Source organism: Anomalospiza imberbis, chromosome 21 (genome assembly GCF_031753505.1).
Source record: "Anomalospiza imberbis isolate Cuckoo-Finch-1a 21T00152 chromosome 21, ASM3175350v1, whole genome shotgun sequence".
In the NCBI taxonomy this organism is placed as follows: domain Eukaryota; kingdom Metazoa; phylum Chordata; class Aves; order Passeriformes; family Viduidae; genus Anomalospiza; species Anomalospiza imberbis.
Window position 1 is genome coordinate 8,961,426 of NC_089701.1, and position 13,139 is coordinate 8,974,564.

The following is a 13,139-nucleotide window of genomic DNA, read 5'->3' on the forward strand; positions in this document are numbered from 1 at the left end:
GGGCAGTGCCAGCACCCTCTGGAGGACCTTTTTCACCCACACTCCACATGCAGAGTGTGAACCCTCTGGTTTTCTCTCTTTCTCCCTCTCCTTTGCAGCTCACTCTAACTCCACACTCCTCAAAATGTCACCGGCCAGGCCAAAGGGGACCACGTTGGCACCAAGTCCTGTCTCCTGACATGAATCCCACCCCCATCTTTCATTTGCCATCCTCAAAACTGAAACATCCAAAAAGCTCCAGGAATGAAAGAAAAAAAAAGGGAAAGAAAAATAAGAAAAAGCACAGGAGGTGATTAAAAATCTGCTCACACAAAAGTCGCTGCCAGAAACTGAGATCTGACTTCAAAACTCCTCCACATCTCTAACGACCTTTTAATAGCTCTCATTACAGAACATCTCCCTCAGCCCTGCCAAAACAGAGCCCAGCATTTCCACAGGCAAAGCCCAGCTGCTCCATTGATCCACTCCAGGAATTCAAACAAGTATTAATAACGCAGCTCTGCCAAACGAGAGGTTCCACTCCTGGGTGCTGCTGCCTTCCTTGGATGGCAGCTCGTTTAACCTGCCTCTTTCATCAAGCATTTCCCACTCCCTGCGGGAGCTGCCATGGAAAATGTGGCTTTGAAATGACGGTTCAGCAGCAGGGGAGCAGGGAAAGTCATAAATAAAATTTATCTCATGCACTGTGAGCAGAAATTACCTGTCTCATGTACTCCTAATCTTCAGTATAAACACATTTCATTGTTTAGAGAGGAAATCAGAGAATGATGGAAGAGGTTGGAAGGGAACTTAAAGATCATCCAGTGCCACCCCTGCCATGGCAGGGACACCTCCCACTGTCCCAGGTCACTCCTAGCCCCATCCAGCCTGGCCTTGGGCACTGCCAGGGATTCAGGGGCAGCCACAGCTGCTCTGGGCACCCTGTGCCAGGGCCTGCCCACCCTGCCAGGGAACAATTCCTAATTCCCAATATCCCATCCATCCCTGCCCTCTGGCAGTGGGAGCCATTCCCTGTGTCCTGTCCCTCCATGCCTTGTCCCCAGTCCCTCTCCAGCTCTCCTGGAGCCCCTTCAGGCCCTGGAAGGGCTCTGAGCTCTGCCTGGAGCTTCTCCTCTCCAGGTGAGCACCCCCAACCTCTCCCACACTCCAAACCCCTCAGCTCTGGGTCCCACAGGGTACTGTGCACATGGAGAACATTCCAATCAATCCTCCTCACCCCACAACTCTCTGGTCTCCATGCCTGCAATTTCTTCCACTCCCTCCTTGGATTTAGGGACCCTTCAGGGACAGATCATGCCCCTGCCCCATGGCAGCTTCCCCTGCTAGGACCTGCCCCAAGGAATCCACCAGTTCCTGCAGGTCTCTGCTGGAACAGGAGGGCACAAAGTTGGCCCTGCCAGGGTGCCAGGGAGGGAACGCTGCAGTGTCACACAGAGCACGCTGGCAGGATCCCAGCCCTGCTCCAAACACGTCTGGCAGGTTCAAAAAGGAAAAGACAGGAGCTAATGGAAGCAAATCCCTGCCTGGCTGCATTTCCCCACTCAGATCCCAGCTGGGAGCCGCTGCAGGAGGAGGGGAGGCAACTGTCCCACCCCATGCCCTGCTGGACAGGCAGAGGGGCACGGTCGGAGTCCAGCACATCCCTCTGGCTGCCCTGGCTGTCTCGAGACCCTGGCAGGGGGCTCAGAGACCTTGGCACCAAGTCAAAAACACCTGTAGCTTCAATTTTAGCCTGTGGAAAAAGCTGCCAACCTTGTGTGAGGAATTACAAGCCACAAGGGTTTGAGTAGTGTGGTAGTTGAATTAACAGAGGGTGAACAAGTAGAATTTTGGGGTTTTTAGAATGGGGTTCAGGGGTACAAGATGGAGGGTTTAGGACATGTCCTAGCCTTCTTCTCCTTTCTCTTGTCCTCCATGTCTTGCTGTGATAGTGACACTTTTCTATTGGTTTAAGGCACAGACACACTGTCTAACATAGATTGTGGGTATTGGCACGTTATTGTAAATACAGTACACGTAGTTTTTGGTATAAAATGTAAACGCTGCCCAAGAGGGCAGGCAGAATGCCATGGCCGACCTGCTAGATGGAGCTCAGCAGGTCAGACAAAGAAGGATATAGATAAGGAAAAATAAGCAACCTTGAGAAGCTGATCCTACTCATTCCGATTCCTTCTTTGGCTGCACGGGCTAGGAAATGAGGACTTGTACACTCTTGGGGTCATCCTGACACCGCAGTCCCTGCGAGGGCACCACAGCTACCCAGGCTGAGGAAGCAAGGAGCGGCAGTCTGCTCTGAGCCAGCCCAGCCCACTGTGCTCCCCAGGCTGGGCTGCTCCTCTGCCAGGAGCCCCACCCTGGTGCTGGTCACTGCACGCTCAGAAGAGGGAAGAGCACTCGGGCCTTGGCTCAGCCCCAGCCAGAGAGTCCCAGAATCCCAGGAAGCTCTGGGAGGAATCCTCAGAAGGAACCTTAAAAAACACAATTATTTACCTTAAATAACACAATCCTACCCCTTTAGTTCTGGTTACAATGCATTACATACTTTTCTTTCCTGAGCATCTCAACACCTCAGAACCAATCAATACCTTCAGTATTACCTACAGCCTATCACAACTACTGTCATTACCACATGATGGTCATTACTAGTCATTAGATAGTCATTACTGTCCAAACACATGAGCTAGTGTGTTACACTTTAAGCTTAAATTTATTTTTCAGTTTTCTTGCAGTGGAAAATTCTTGAACCTTTTTCTACTTGCTACATTGATATGTTTGTTTGCCTGTGGTATCTTCTGCTTTTCCTAAGACCTTTTTCTACTTGGGAAAAAAACATCTTTTTTGTTTGTGGCCAACATATCCTTTGCTCTAATCATAAAACCTCCTTCCAGCTCAACTTAACCTTTGCTTTCTTAGTTGTCCAGTAAGACTGGCTCAGCAATTCTCAATTTAGACATCTCTTATTCTTCTATATCAAAGCTTGCTTCCATCTCTATTCTGCTCTCAGATTCAACATTCAGAGATCTTTCTGCCAAGCACACATATCTGTGAGAGTTCCTTGTCAAACTTTCATCTTTTCCAGCAAGGAGGAATCAGCTTTTCAGCTCTCACAGATGGGTTTGGGACTGGAGAGCCTTCAGATGTCTCTGCAACCCATCACCCACCTCCTCCTCCCACTTCTCTGAGCCCTGATGGAAATATTTTATGTCTTAACCAAATGCATCAGCTTCAGGACACATCCATCTTCTGGAGTGAGGAGGTGGATCTGGGATGGGGATAGGAGGGTAATCAGATTCCAACAAATAAAAGTTAATTACCTTCCTGCACCTTTTTTTTTTTCCTTTAAGAAAATAGAAACTGCTGTTTGAATGATTTTATAAGACCACAAATAATTCATTAAAAATTACTTCATTCACATTCTGGTAAAGGCAACAAAAATCAAGTGTTTTTTTCCCTGGGCTAAATCTGTTTGACCTGTGCCCAACCCCTGGAAAAGGAGTCACAGCAAATCCTGGGGATCCTTCCCCTGGGGCCGCCGGGACAGCAAAGCCGAGGGAAAACAGGTTTGTGCATGGAGGGGCTGATGTGTCCCTCTGTCCTGCCGTGTCTGTCCATCCCACCATGTCCCTCTGTCCTTCCATGTCCGTGTCCTCTGTCCTGCTCTGTCCCTCCAACCCACTGTGTCCCTCTGTCCCAACACATCCTTCTGTCCTGCTGTGTCCCTCCATCCCTCCATGTCCCTCTGTCCTGTTGCGTCTGTTTTGTTGTGTCTCCTCCATCCCTCCATGTCCTTCTGTCCCTCCATGTCCATCCATCCCTCCATGTCCCTCTGTCCTGCCGTGTCCCTCTGTCCTACCATGTCCATCCATCCCACTGTGTCCCTCTGTCCTACCATGTCCCTCTGTCCCAACACATCCTTCTGTCTCTCCATATCCCTCCATCCCTCCATGTCCTTCTATCCCTCCATGTCCCTCTGTCCTGTCATGTCTCCCCATCCCTCCATGTCCTTCAGTCCCTCCATGTCCTTCTGTCCCTCCATGTCCCTCTGTCCTGTCATGTCTCCCTATCCCTCCATGTCCTTCAGTCTCTCCATGTCCTTCAGTCCCTCCATGTCCTTCTGTCCCTCCATGTCCCTCTGTCCTGTCATGTCCCTCTGTCCTGCCTTGACCCTCCATCTCTCCATGTCCCTCCACATCCCTCTGTCCTGCTGTGTCGCTCTGTCCTGCCTTGTCCCAGTGTCCTGCCGTGTCCCTCCATCCCTCCACGTCCCTCTGTCCTGCCTTGTCCCTCCACCTCTCCATGTCCCTCCATCCCTCCATGTGCCTTTGTCCTGCCGTGTCCCTCCATCCCTCCACCTCTCCATGTCCCTCCATCCCTCCATGTGCCTTTGTCCTGCCGTGTCCCTCCATCCCTCCATCTCTCCATGTCCCTCCATCCCTCCATGTGCCTTTGTCCTGCCGTGTTCCTCCATCCCTCCACCTCTCCATGTCCCTCCATCCCTCCATGTGCCTTTGTCCTGCCGTGTCCCTCCATCCCTCCATCTCTCCATGTCCCTCCATCCCTCCATGTGCCTTTGTCCTGCCGTGTTCCTCCATCCCTCCACCTCTCCATGTCCCTCCATCCCTCCATGTGCCTTTGTCCTGCCGTGTCCCTCCATCCCGTCCCCCCTGCCCTCGCCCGCCCCGCCGCAGCAGCCACGCGCCGGGCGCCCCGTGTCCCCAGCAGCCCCGGGATCAGCGCGGTGTCACCCGAGGTGCCCTTTAACCCCGCAGGAATTACACTGCCGGCAGCGACGGCAATTAGTGCTGCACTAATTGCCGGCGTTGTGGCACAGAAACGCCCTGTCAGGGTTGAGGTGCGCGGAACAGAAGCTGCTTTTTGTCACTTTGTTGCTCTCTTGAGCTCCTGGAGTGGCAAAGGCGCGGGAGGAGGGTGCTCAAATCCTGGGGAGGTTTTTTCCCTTAATTGATGAGCCCAGGAGAGCAAAGCTTTCCAGCCGAGCGCTCCTCGCGCGTGAATGAAGCCTGTGCACAATGCAGGAGCAGCGGGGACACGGAATCCCTTTGCCCCAGCCAGGAAGCGTTTCCCTCTGCCAGTGTCCCCAAGTGCCCCCGAGCTGCTGCATCCCACGGAGCCGGGGATGCTCAGCCTCTCCATGCTCTGTGGGATGGGAAGGAAGGGGACACAGCCAGCTTTGGCAGCCGCGTTTGTCTAAAAACAGGGAGCAAAGCACCAAAAACCCTACTAACCCTGTAATGGGGTGGGTTGGGAGAGCACTCTCTTTTTAGGGGAAGGAAATGGGGCTTCTGTGCTCAAATCTGTCCCCCGACGCTCTGCCAGGGCCGAGAGGAGCAGGCAGAGCCCCTTTCAACACCAGCCTGGAAACAGCTGCAGCACCAGCACAGCCCCTGCCTCATTCCAGAGCTTCCCAGGGAGGAGGGATCCTCCTGGGTCCCTTCCAATTCGGCAGATTCTGTGATTCTGTGGCTGATTCTGTGATTCCCTGATTGATTATCTTATTGTTTCTCTTATTGATTCCGTGATTCTGTAGCTAATTCTGTGATTGATTCTCTGACTCTGATAGATTTTGTGATTGATTCTGTGATTGATTGTGTGACTGATTCTGTGACTGATTCTCTGATTCTGTGATTGATTCTGTGATTGATTCTGTGATTGATTCTGTGATTCTGTGATTGATTCTGTGATTGATTCTGTGACTGTTTCTGTGATTGATTCTGTGATTGATTCTGTGACTGATTCTGTGACTGATTCTCTGATTGATTCTCTGATTGATTCTCTGATTCTGTGATTGATTCTGTGATTGATTCTGTGACTGATTCTGTGATTGATTCTCTGATTGATTCTGTGATTCTGTGATTGATTCTGTGATTCTGTGATTGATCCTCTGATTGATTCTGTGATTCTCTTATTGATTCTGTGATTGATTCTGTAATTGATTCTGTGATTCTGTGATTAATTCTGTGACTCTGATAGATCTTGTGATTGATTCTGTGACTCTGTGAGTCTGTGGTTCTGTGATTGATTCTGTGGTTCTGTGATCCTCCCTCACTCCCTGCAGAGCTGAGCCCTGACCCTGCACCCAGCAGGGCCATGAGGACCCATCCTAGCACCCAAGATCCATTGATATCCCCCAGCTTTCCCTCCCAGACAAGCTCCAGACACCCAAACCCCCTGAGGAGTGCCGGACCCCACAACCTGCAGTGTCCAGGGAATGGCCCCCCCTTGGAGCTGAGCTGTAAAACCATCCCCAGCTCCTGCCAGGGCACCACAGCCAGAATTCCTGGCCCACACAGGCAGTGCCAGCCCCGGGCTGGCTGTGAGAGCCATGTCATGTGTGTATAAACACAGAAATACCTCTAGAGCACATCCTGAATGTACACACAGAGCTCCAGCTGCCTCAGCCAGGGAGGCACCGACGTTACGTCACCCCACGGCCAGGACCTCAACCAGGAGCAGATGGCTGCTCCTCCTGCAAGGAATTAGGAGCTTTTGAGAGCCTGCCCAGAGGAAGGAGGTGTGGGTAGCCACTCCAAGCTGCTTCTCACACCAAACTCTATGTTTGCCCCTGGAATTTTCCACCTAAGCCCAGCCTGGCTCACTTTGGGCTTGACACCAGGAGCTGCCAGGGTTTGGACAAGGTTTAGGTGTGACACTCAGCTCAGACTGTCCATTTTGCCATGGGAATGATGTTTGTATGCACCAGCTCAGCTCCTGGGGAGCTGATCTGATCCCAAGCCTGCAGGATGGTCCATTCCACTTCTCTGGAAAATCTTCCCCTAAGGAACAGCACTTGAAACCCTTCCCCAGCACCCCAGAGTTTAAATGGAATGATATGAAATTATTCCCACCTACTAAGGTGCAGAAAATAGAGGTGAAAGAAGCTCTGGCATCTTTCTGTGCTCTGTGGTGGCACAGGGGACATGGGCTGTGAGTGCCAGAGCCAGCTCAGAGCAAGGCCTGGATCCGGAGGGAAAGAGGCTTTAGGAAATGAGGCTTGTGGAGAAGTTTCAGGTATTTAATTTGGTCTAATCTGGAGGGATCTCGTGGGGATGCAGCCAAACACCAGCTCTGCTTCCAGGAACACCAAAACATTTTGAAGACAGGGATCCTGAGAATAGCTGGGAAGTCTGGGCTGGAAGTTTTCAAATAATCCAGCACGAGACAGACTTAAAACAGAGAGGGACTTTTCAATCCAAACAGCTGCAGCTGGGCAAAGTTAAACAGAGCAAAAAGCACCATGCCAGCAGCTGGAACTGGCAGCCCAGGATGGATGTGCACCCACCCCTCAGTGTCCCTGCACCCCAAATCCCATCCCTCAGGGCTTTGCCATAAGTGTTGTGTCTCCCGTCACCTTGGGGAGGAGGCAGTGACAGCTGGGACAGCAGGAAAACGTCTTATTTGCCACATCCCGAATGCAGGGCCAGCTCCTGGGTTAGCACGTTCTCCTCCAGAGAAGGAAAATCATTCTTTGGGGGCTTACTGTCAGGAGTACTTTGGACAGCTGGCTGGCAATGTCACTGCCACCTGAAACAACAACTGTTCGCTTTCAAAAATACTGGTAAAAACCCACCCTTGTCTCCCAGCTCTTCCCACACTATCAGATCCCGATTTTATAATCAAATTCAGATAAATAAATTCTATTACAGCATCGTTGTGTTTTGCAACAGGGATTTGGACCTTAACTTCAGGATAACTAGCAGAGCAGTTGCTGTTCTTGCTCCCTGTGTCCAAGGGGCCACTTCCAGGCTGGAATTGCCAAAGCAGCCGAGCCAGAGGCACCTGGGTGTGCCAAGGGCAGTGCAAGGAGGGTACAACCACACAACCCCAAGGGATCAGAGAAGGTATTTGAGGGCAAGCAGGAACTCACCTCCTCCCTATTCCCAATTAAAATTATTTTAGGGAAAAGGCTCTTCCATCCAGCAGAAAATGCTGGAAAATGATGCTCAGCAAATGCAGAGTTCATATAAGGGAGTCCTTCAAATGGATCTGAAGCACAAACCCAGGCAGGTTTTTTCCTCCTCCCTCTGGAGCACAAAGAAGAACCCACAAAGGAGCTCAGGGATAAAAGCTGGATTGTAAAAATCTCCCGGTGGGCTCTGTCTGGGGTTCCCACAACTCCTGAGAGCCCCCAGGGTTTGGTTTTTCATGCCCTGCCCTCCCAGGGGCAGAGCTTCAGGGGAAGGCTCCCAGCTGCTCTCGGTGCTGGGGGCACAGGCAGTGACCCCTGTGTTTATTCCACTTTAAATGCACAATTTAGGGTCTTGTCAAGGGGAAAAAAATTGGTAATTCCACATAATTGCCTAATTAAGGATGTCATGACACACCATAGAATGGAGGGTCAAATGGAAATGATACAAAGAGTACAAATCTGGGATGTCTGGATTTTTAAGAAGTTGGACTTGAAACTAGTTAAGATTATCAGTATCAGGCCCAGACATAAATATGATTTAATCAAAATAAATATGTTTTTATATAAAAATATATATAAAACACATGCAACAGCACTGATGCAACACAATTTATATATAATTTTCCATATTTTCATCAGGTTTAATGTTTCATTTACCATGTCCGTGTGCACATTTCCAAAAGACCCCAGATTTGAGGACCTTGCACAATGCTGGATCCGACATTTTTGGAGTCTCAGGCCTCCAGCAGGATAATTTCCTCAAAACCTATTTTTCCCCAAAACCTCGAGCAAGAAATGCCATCTGCAGGAGCCAAGCCCTGCATTTTTGGATGCATCCCTTAATTAAGCAGATTTTAATTGGACGACTCCAGCTTTAATTAATGGCCAATTACTCGTGCACTTTCCTTTTTGGATCTCATTCCCAGACAGGATTTTCTGGGTTGATTTGAGGGAGTTTTGTGTCTTGAAGAGTGGGGTTGCAATTACCATTTATTGCATTTGTAAGGAAAGGTGGCTCCCAGGAGCTCGGGAGTTGCTGGGCTCCCACTGAACCAAGGAGCTTCCCACTTTGTCCTCCTTCTCAACCAGAGCATGCCAGGAATGGTGGGAGGAGCTCAGCAAAGCCCTGCAGACCCCCAGGCTGTGAGGACAGGAAGGGGCAGCTGGGGCTCATACCACCCCACAGCATTCCAACTGCAAAAATCCCTGCCAGTGCCAGCCCCCATCCCAGATCCACAACACTGCACGGGAATTCTTAGGAATTTCAATAAAAAGAATCAGAGGGGGCCACGGAGCTGCTCCCAGGGCTGGAGCCCCTCTGCTCTGGATCCAGGCTGGCAGAGCTGGGGGTGCTCACCTGGACAGGAGAAGGATCCAGGGAGAGCTCAGAGCCCTCCCAGGGCCTGAAGGGGCTCCAGGAGAGCTGGAGAGGGACTGGGGACAAGGGATGGAGGGACAGGACACAGGGAATGGCTCCCAGTGCCAGAGGGCAGGGATGGATGGGATATTGGGAATTAGGAATTGTTCCCTGGGAGGGTGGGCAGGCCCTGGCACAGGGTGCCCAGAGCAGCTGTGGCTGCCCCTGGATCCCTGGCAGTGCCCAAGGCCAGGCTGGACAGGGCTGGGAGTGAGCTGGGACAGTGGGAGGTGTCCCTGCCATGGCAGGGGTGGCACTGGATGGGATTTAAGGTCGCTTGCAACACAAACCCTTCCAGGTTTCTATGAAACCACAAAAAATAGATGCAAGTTCAGTAACTGCTCCCTTAAAAATCATCCTCTGCACCATTCCCAGGCCAGCCTGGTGCTGCAGCTGACACTCAGTTTAGAGTTCATGGGATGGATTTGATCCAGTGCTGAAGGACATGGGTGAGCTGTGGTCACAGGCGACAGGACACCAGGAACACCAACAGCTTCCTGTCCAACCCAGAGAACAGGAGCAACAAATCACCCTGTCCTGACTGAGCTGGAGGCAGGAAAGAACACAGGGATCCTTCTTTCCTGAGAAATGACCCCATTTTCCTTCCAAGCCTAAGGTGTCACAAGTGCCACGTGCTGTGCCCTCTCCTCTGCCACTGCTGGAGCAAAGGGGACACAGAACCTCACAAGGTCTCGCAGGCCTGAACACCAAGTCCCGGCTCCAGTCATGAGCTGCTCTCCTCTGGCACTCTCTCCACACTTCAATCATTGCCCACCTGCCTCAGGACCAGCACCCAGGGCACCCAGCCAGGCACAGCAGTGCCACAGGTCACTGCTCCAGCTCCAAGGGCAGGAAGTCTAGCCAAGCCCAGCAGCCTGCTCCCCCTCACTCCCACCCTGCTCCTCGAGGGAGTTTCCTGGAGCTGTGCCACCAGACAGGCCTTGCCTGGAGCAGAGCTGCTCCATCAGCAGGGACTGGCTGGGAACAAGAGCCTCAACCCCAAAGAAGTGTCTTGGTTTAGGCCCACAGCCCAGGAAAACCCCACGTTTGGAGGATTGCACCATGCACCAGCCAGATCTACAGTAAAACCTGAAAACCTTCCTGAGCTCAGGACCTTCCCCAGCCCGGGCAGCAGTGACCAAAGGGCAAAGCCTCACACCTGGATGATGCTCAGCCAAAGGAGAGGGTGGGCAGGCCCTGGCACAGGGTGCCCAGAGCAGCTGTAGCTGCCCCTGGATCCCTGGCAGTGCCCAAGGCCAGGCTGGATGGGACTGGGAGCAGCCTGGGACGGGGGCAGGTGTCCCTGCCATGGCAGGGGTGAACCAATCTGAGCTTTAAGGTCCCTTCCAACCCAAACCCGTTTAGGATTCCATGATTCTATGACGTGAGACATCCAAGAAGCCACACAGAAATCCCAGCAAACCAGGCTGCTCTGTCCCGCAGGGAGAGGGACCCCTCCAGGCACCCTACGACACGGGGACGCCGCAAAAGGCTCCGTCCCTGCTCGCCCCCAGCAGCTCACGGGGGACGCCCCTCGCCCTGGGCAGAGAGAGCCTTTTTGCCCCATAACATTTTTGGCTGCCCCGTGGCCGGGGCACCTGGGGAGTCCCCTTCACAGCCAGAAGCCGCCGCCGCATCCCCGCAGAACCCCGGGGGTCCCGGCCGAGCCCCTCTTCCCCTTCCCCGCTCGCCCCTCCGCCGTGCCGGGCTCCCAGCGCATCCCCTTGGGGACCGCCCGCATCCCTGCCCGGGATGTCCCGGCCGCCCGCCAGCCCCGCTGAGCCCTCAGGGACCCCCCCGGGACCCCCGGCCGCCCGTCCTACCTGAGTCCAGCCCGGAGCCCGGCTCGGGGGCCGCCAGCGCCGCCGGGCGCAGGGACAGGGCGCAGAGCAGCGCCAGCGCCAGCGCCCCGCCGCGCATCGTGCCCGGCGCCGGCCCCGCCGCATCCCGGCCCCGCCGCATCCCGGCCCGGCCCCGCCGCATCCCGGCCCCGCCGCATCCCGGCCCGGCCCCGCCGCCGGGACAGGCACGGCCCCGGCCCCCGCCCCGCCCCCGGCCCCCGCCCTGCCCCGCACCGCGCGGGCCGGGGGAGCCCCGGGGTTAATGTCCCACTTCACCCCCTCCCCAAAATCAGCCGCGCTGCCAGAGCCCCCCGGGGATGAGGAGGTGGGGGTGGGGGTCCTCCTTCCCCCCCGTGCGGGTGACAGACGGACGGACGGACGGACAGACACACCCCAGACACGCTCACGGGCTGTGCCTCCAGCGGGTTCTGCAGGGGATGTTGACACCCCCTCCTGTGCTGGTTTGCCCTCCGCAGGTACAGGCGACATCCCACATCCTCCCTCTCCCAAAAACTTACTGCAAGTGTTTCTTGGGGTGCTTTGCCCCCCCAGCCATGCCCAGCTCCCCCTGGGGGTACCCGGCCCTGCTCCTGCAGAGGGGAAGACAGAGCAGCTCCTGCCCTGGCATTTTGGGGTGAGCGAGGCACCCCAGCTCTCCAACGAGAGCTGGACTGGGCATAACCCCTCTTTCCTTAGGGTCTGGGCCAGTCCGGCCCCTTACTGAGACCACAGGGGGCAAATCTGAGCCCGGCCACGTCCTCCCCAGCCATGTCCCCATCCCAGTGGGAGGCATTTGCAGCTCACCCCAAAAGGGAGTACCCCCAGTCCCCGCTCCAGACCCCATAGCAGACTCCACCTCTCAGCTCTCCAGTGTTCCCAGTGGCACAGAGCCTGCAGCTGGAGCCCCACTGTGCCACACAGTGTGTGACAAAGCCCTGGGTGCTCACAGATGCCCTGGGGGGTTGGCTCAGGCCCATGGGGGAGGCAGGCTCATTCCCAATCCATGATAATATTTTCCCTGCAGCAATCATGCAGAGACACAAAAGATTTGGGAACCTTCAGCAAGAGACAGGCAGCCAAACTCCAGCTGGACATCCCTGCCAGGGAGCAGGAGATGCTCAGGAGTGACACCCAGCTGTCATTTTGCTGGTGAATGCCACACCATGGCATTGGAAAAGAGATTCTGGAATCCCCACCTGAAATCCTGATTGCTGCTTGAGACATGAGCCAAGCTCAGTGCTGTGCCCACCTCTCTCTGCCACTTCCCAGGCCCTTCCCCTGCCACACTGGCTCAGTTTGCCAAGGAAAAGAAGGTCAGGGACACTCCAGGAGCCTTTGCTTTGCCATGGAGAGGACTTTATTTGTCAAGAACATGTGACACGGGTTTGCCTTTCCTTCCAGAATCTCACTGATTGATTCCCTTGGATGTGACCTTCTGTTCCAGCAGCACATGTCCCATCCCTTGGCACATCCTGCACCCCACCCCTGCTGGGGCGCCCGTGGGACTCTGCCCTCTGCTCCTTGCACATCCCACCAGGTCTGGTTTCAGGGGATCACCTGCAGAACCAGGTCTTTTTTGGGTGGATCACGTGCAGAACCAGGTCTGGTTTAGGTGGATCACCTGCAGAACCAGGTCTTTTTTAGGTGAATCACCTGCAGAACCAGGTTTTTCCAACACTCTGCAACCCACCAGGAGGAAAATCCCCTTGTCAAATTCCCAGGATTCCTGTTGCACAGTCCTGTCTCTCAGCTCAGCATCCTCTTTTTAACCACCCGCATTTGCTGTATCCAGTGACACAACCACATTCACGCCCTCCTCAGCCCTCGAAGAGAAAATTCGGATTTCCAGCCCTGCAGGTGTGCCAGCCTTTTGTGCAGGAGTAGCTGGACAAGGACCACGCCTCCTCCTCCTCCTCCTCTGTGTCGTGCTGGGCAGAGAAAAAGGCTGCCAGAA

General features: G+C 54.0%; 1 protein-coding gene across 1 annotated transcript in view; it reads right to left on the reverse strand.

Moving 5' to 3' along the window:
* Window positions 1–11,291, reverse strand: part of LOC137486423 (collagen alpha-1(II) chain-like) — an 84,801-nt gene extending 73,510 nt beyond the window's left edge. The window contains exon 1 of the mRNA XM_068211736.1: window positions 11,168–11,291. Coding sequence (XP_068067837.1) covers window positions 11,168–11,264 — 97 coding nt within the window. The 5' untranslated portion in view covers window positions 11,265–11,291. The remainder of the gene's footprint in view (window positions 1–11,167) is intronic.
* Between the last annotated feature and the right edge of the window lie 1,848 nt (window positions 11,292–13,139).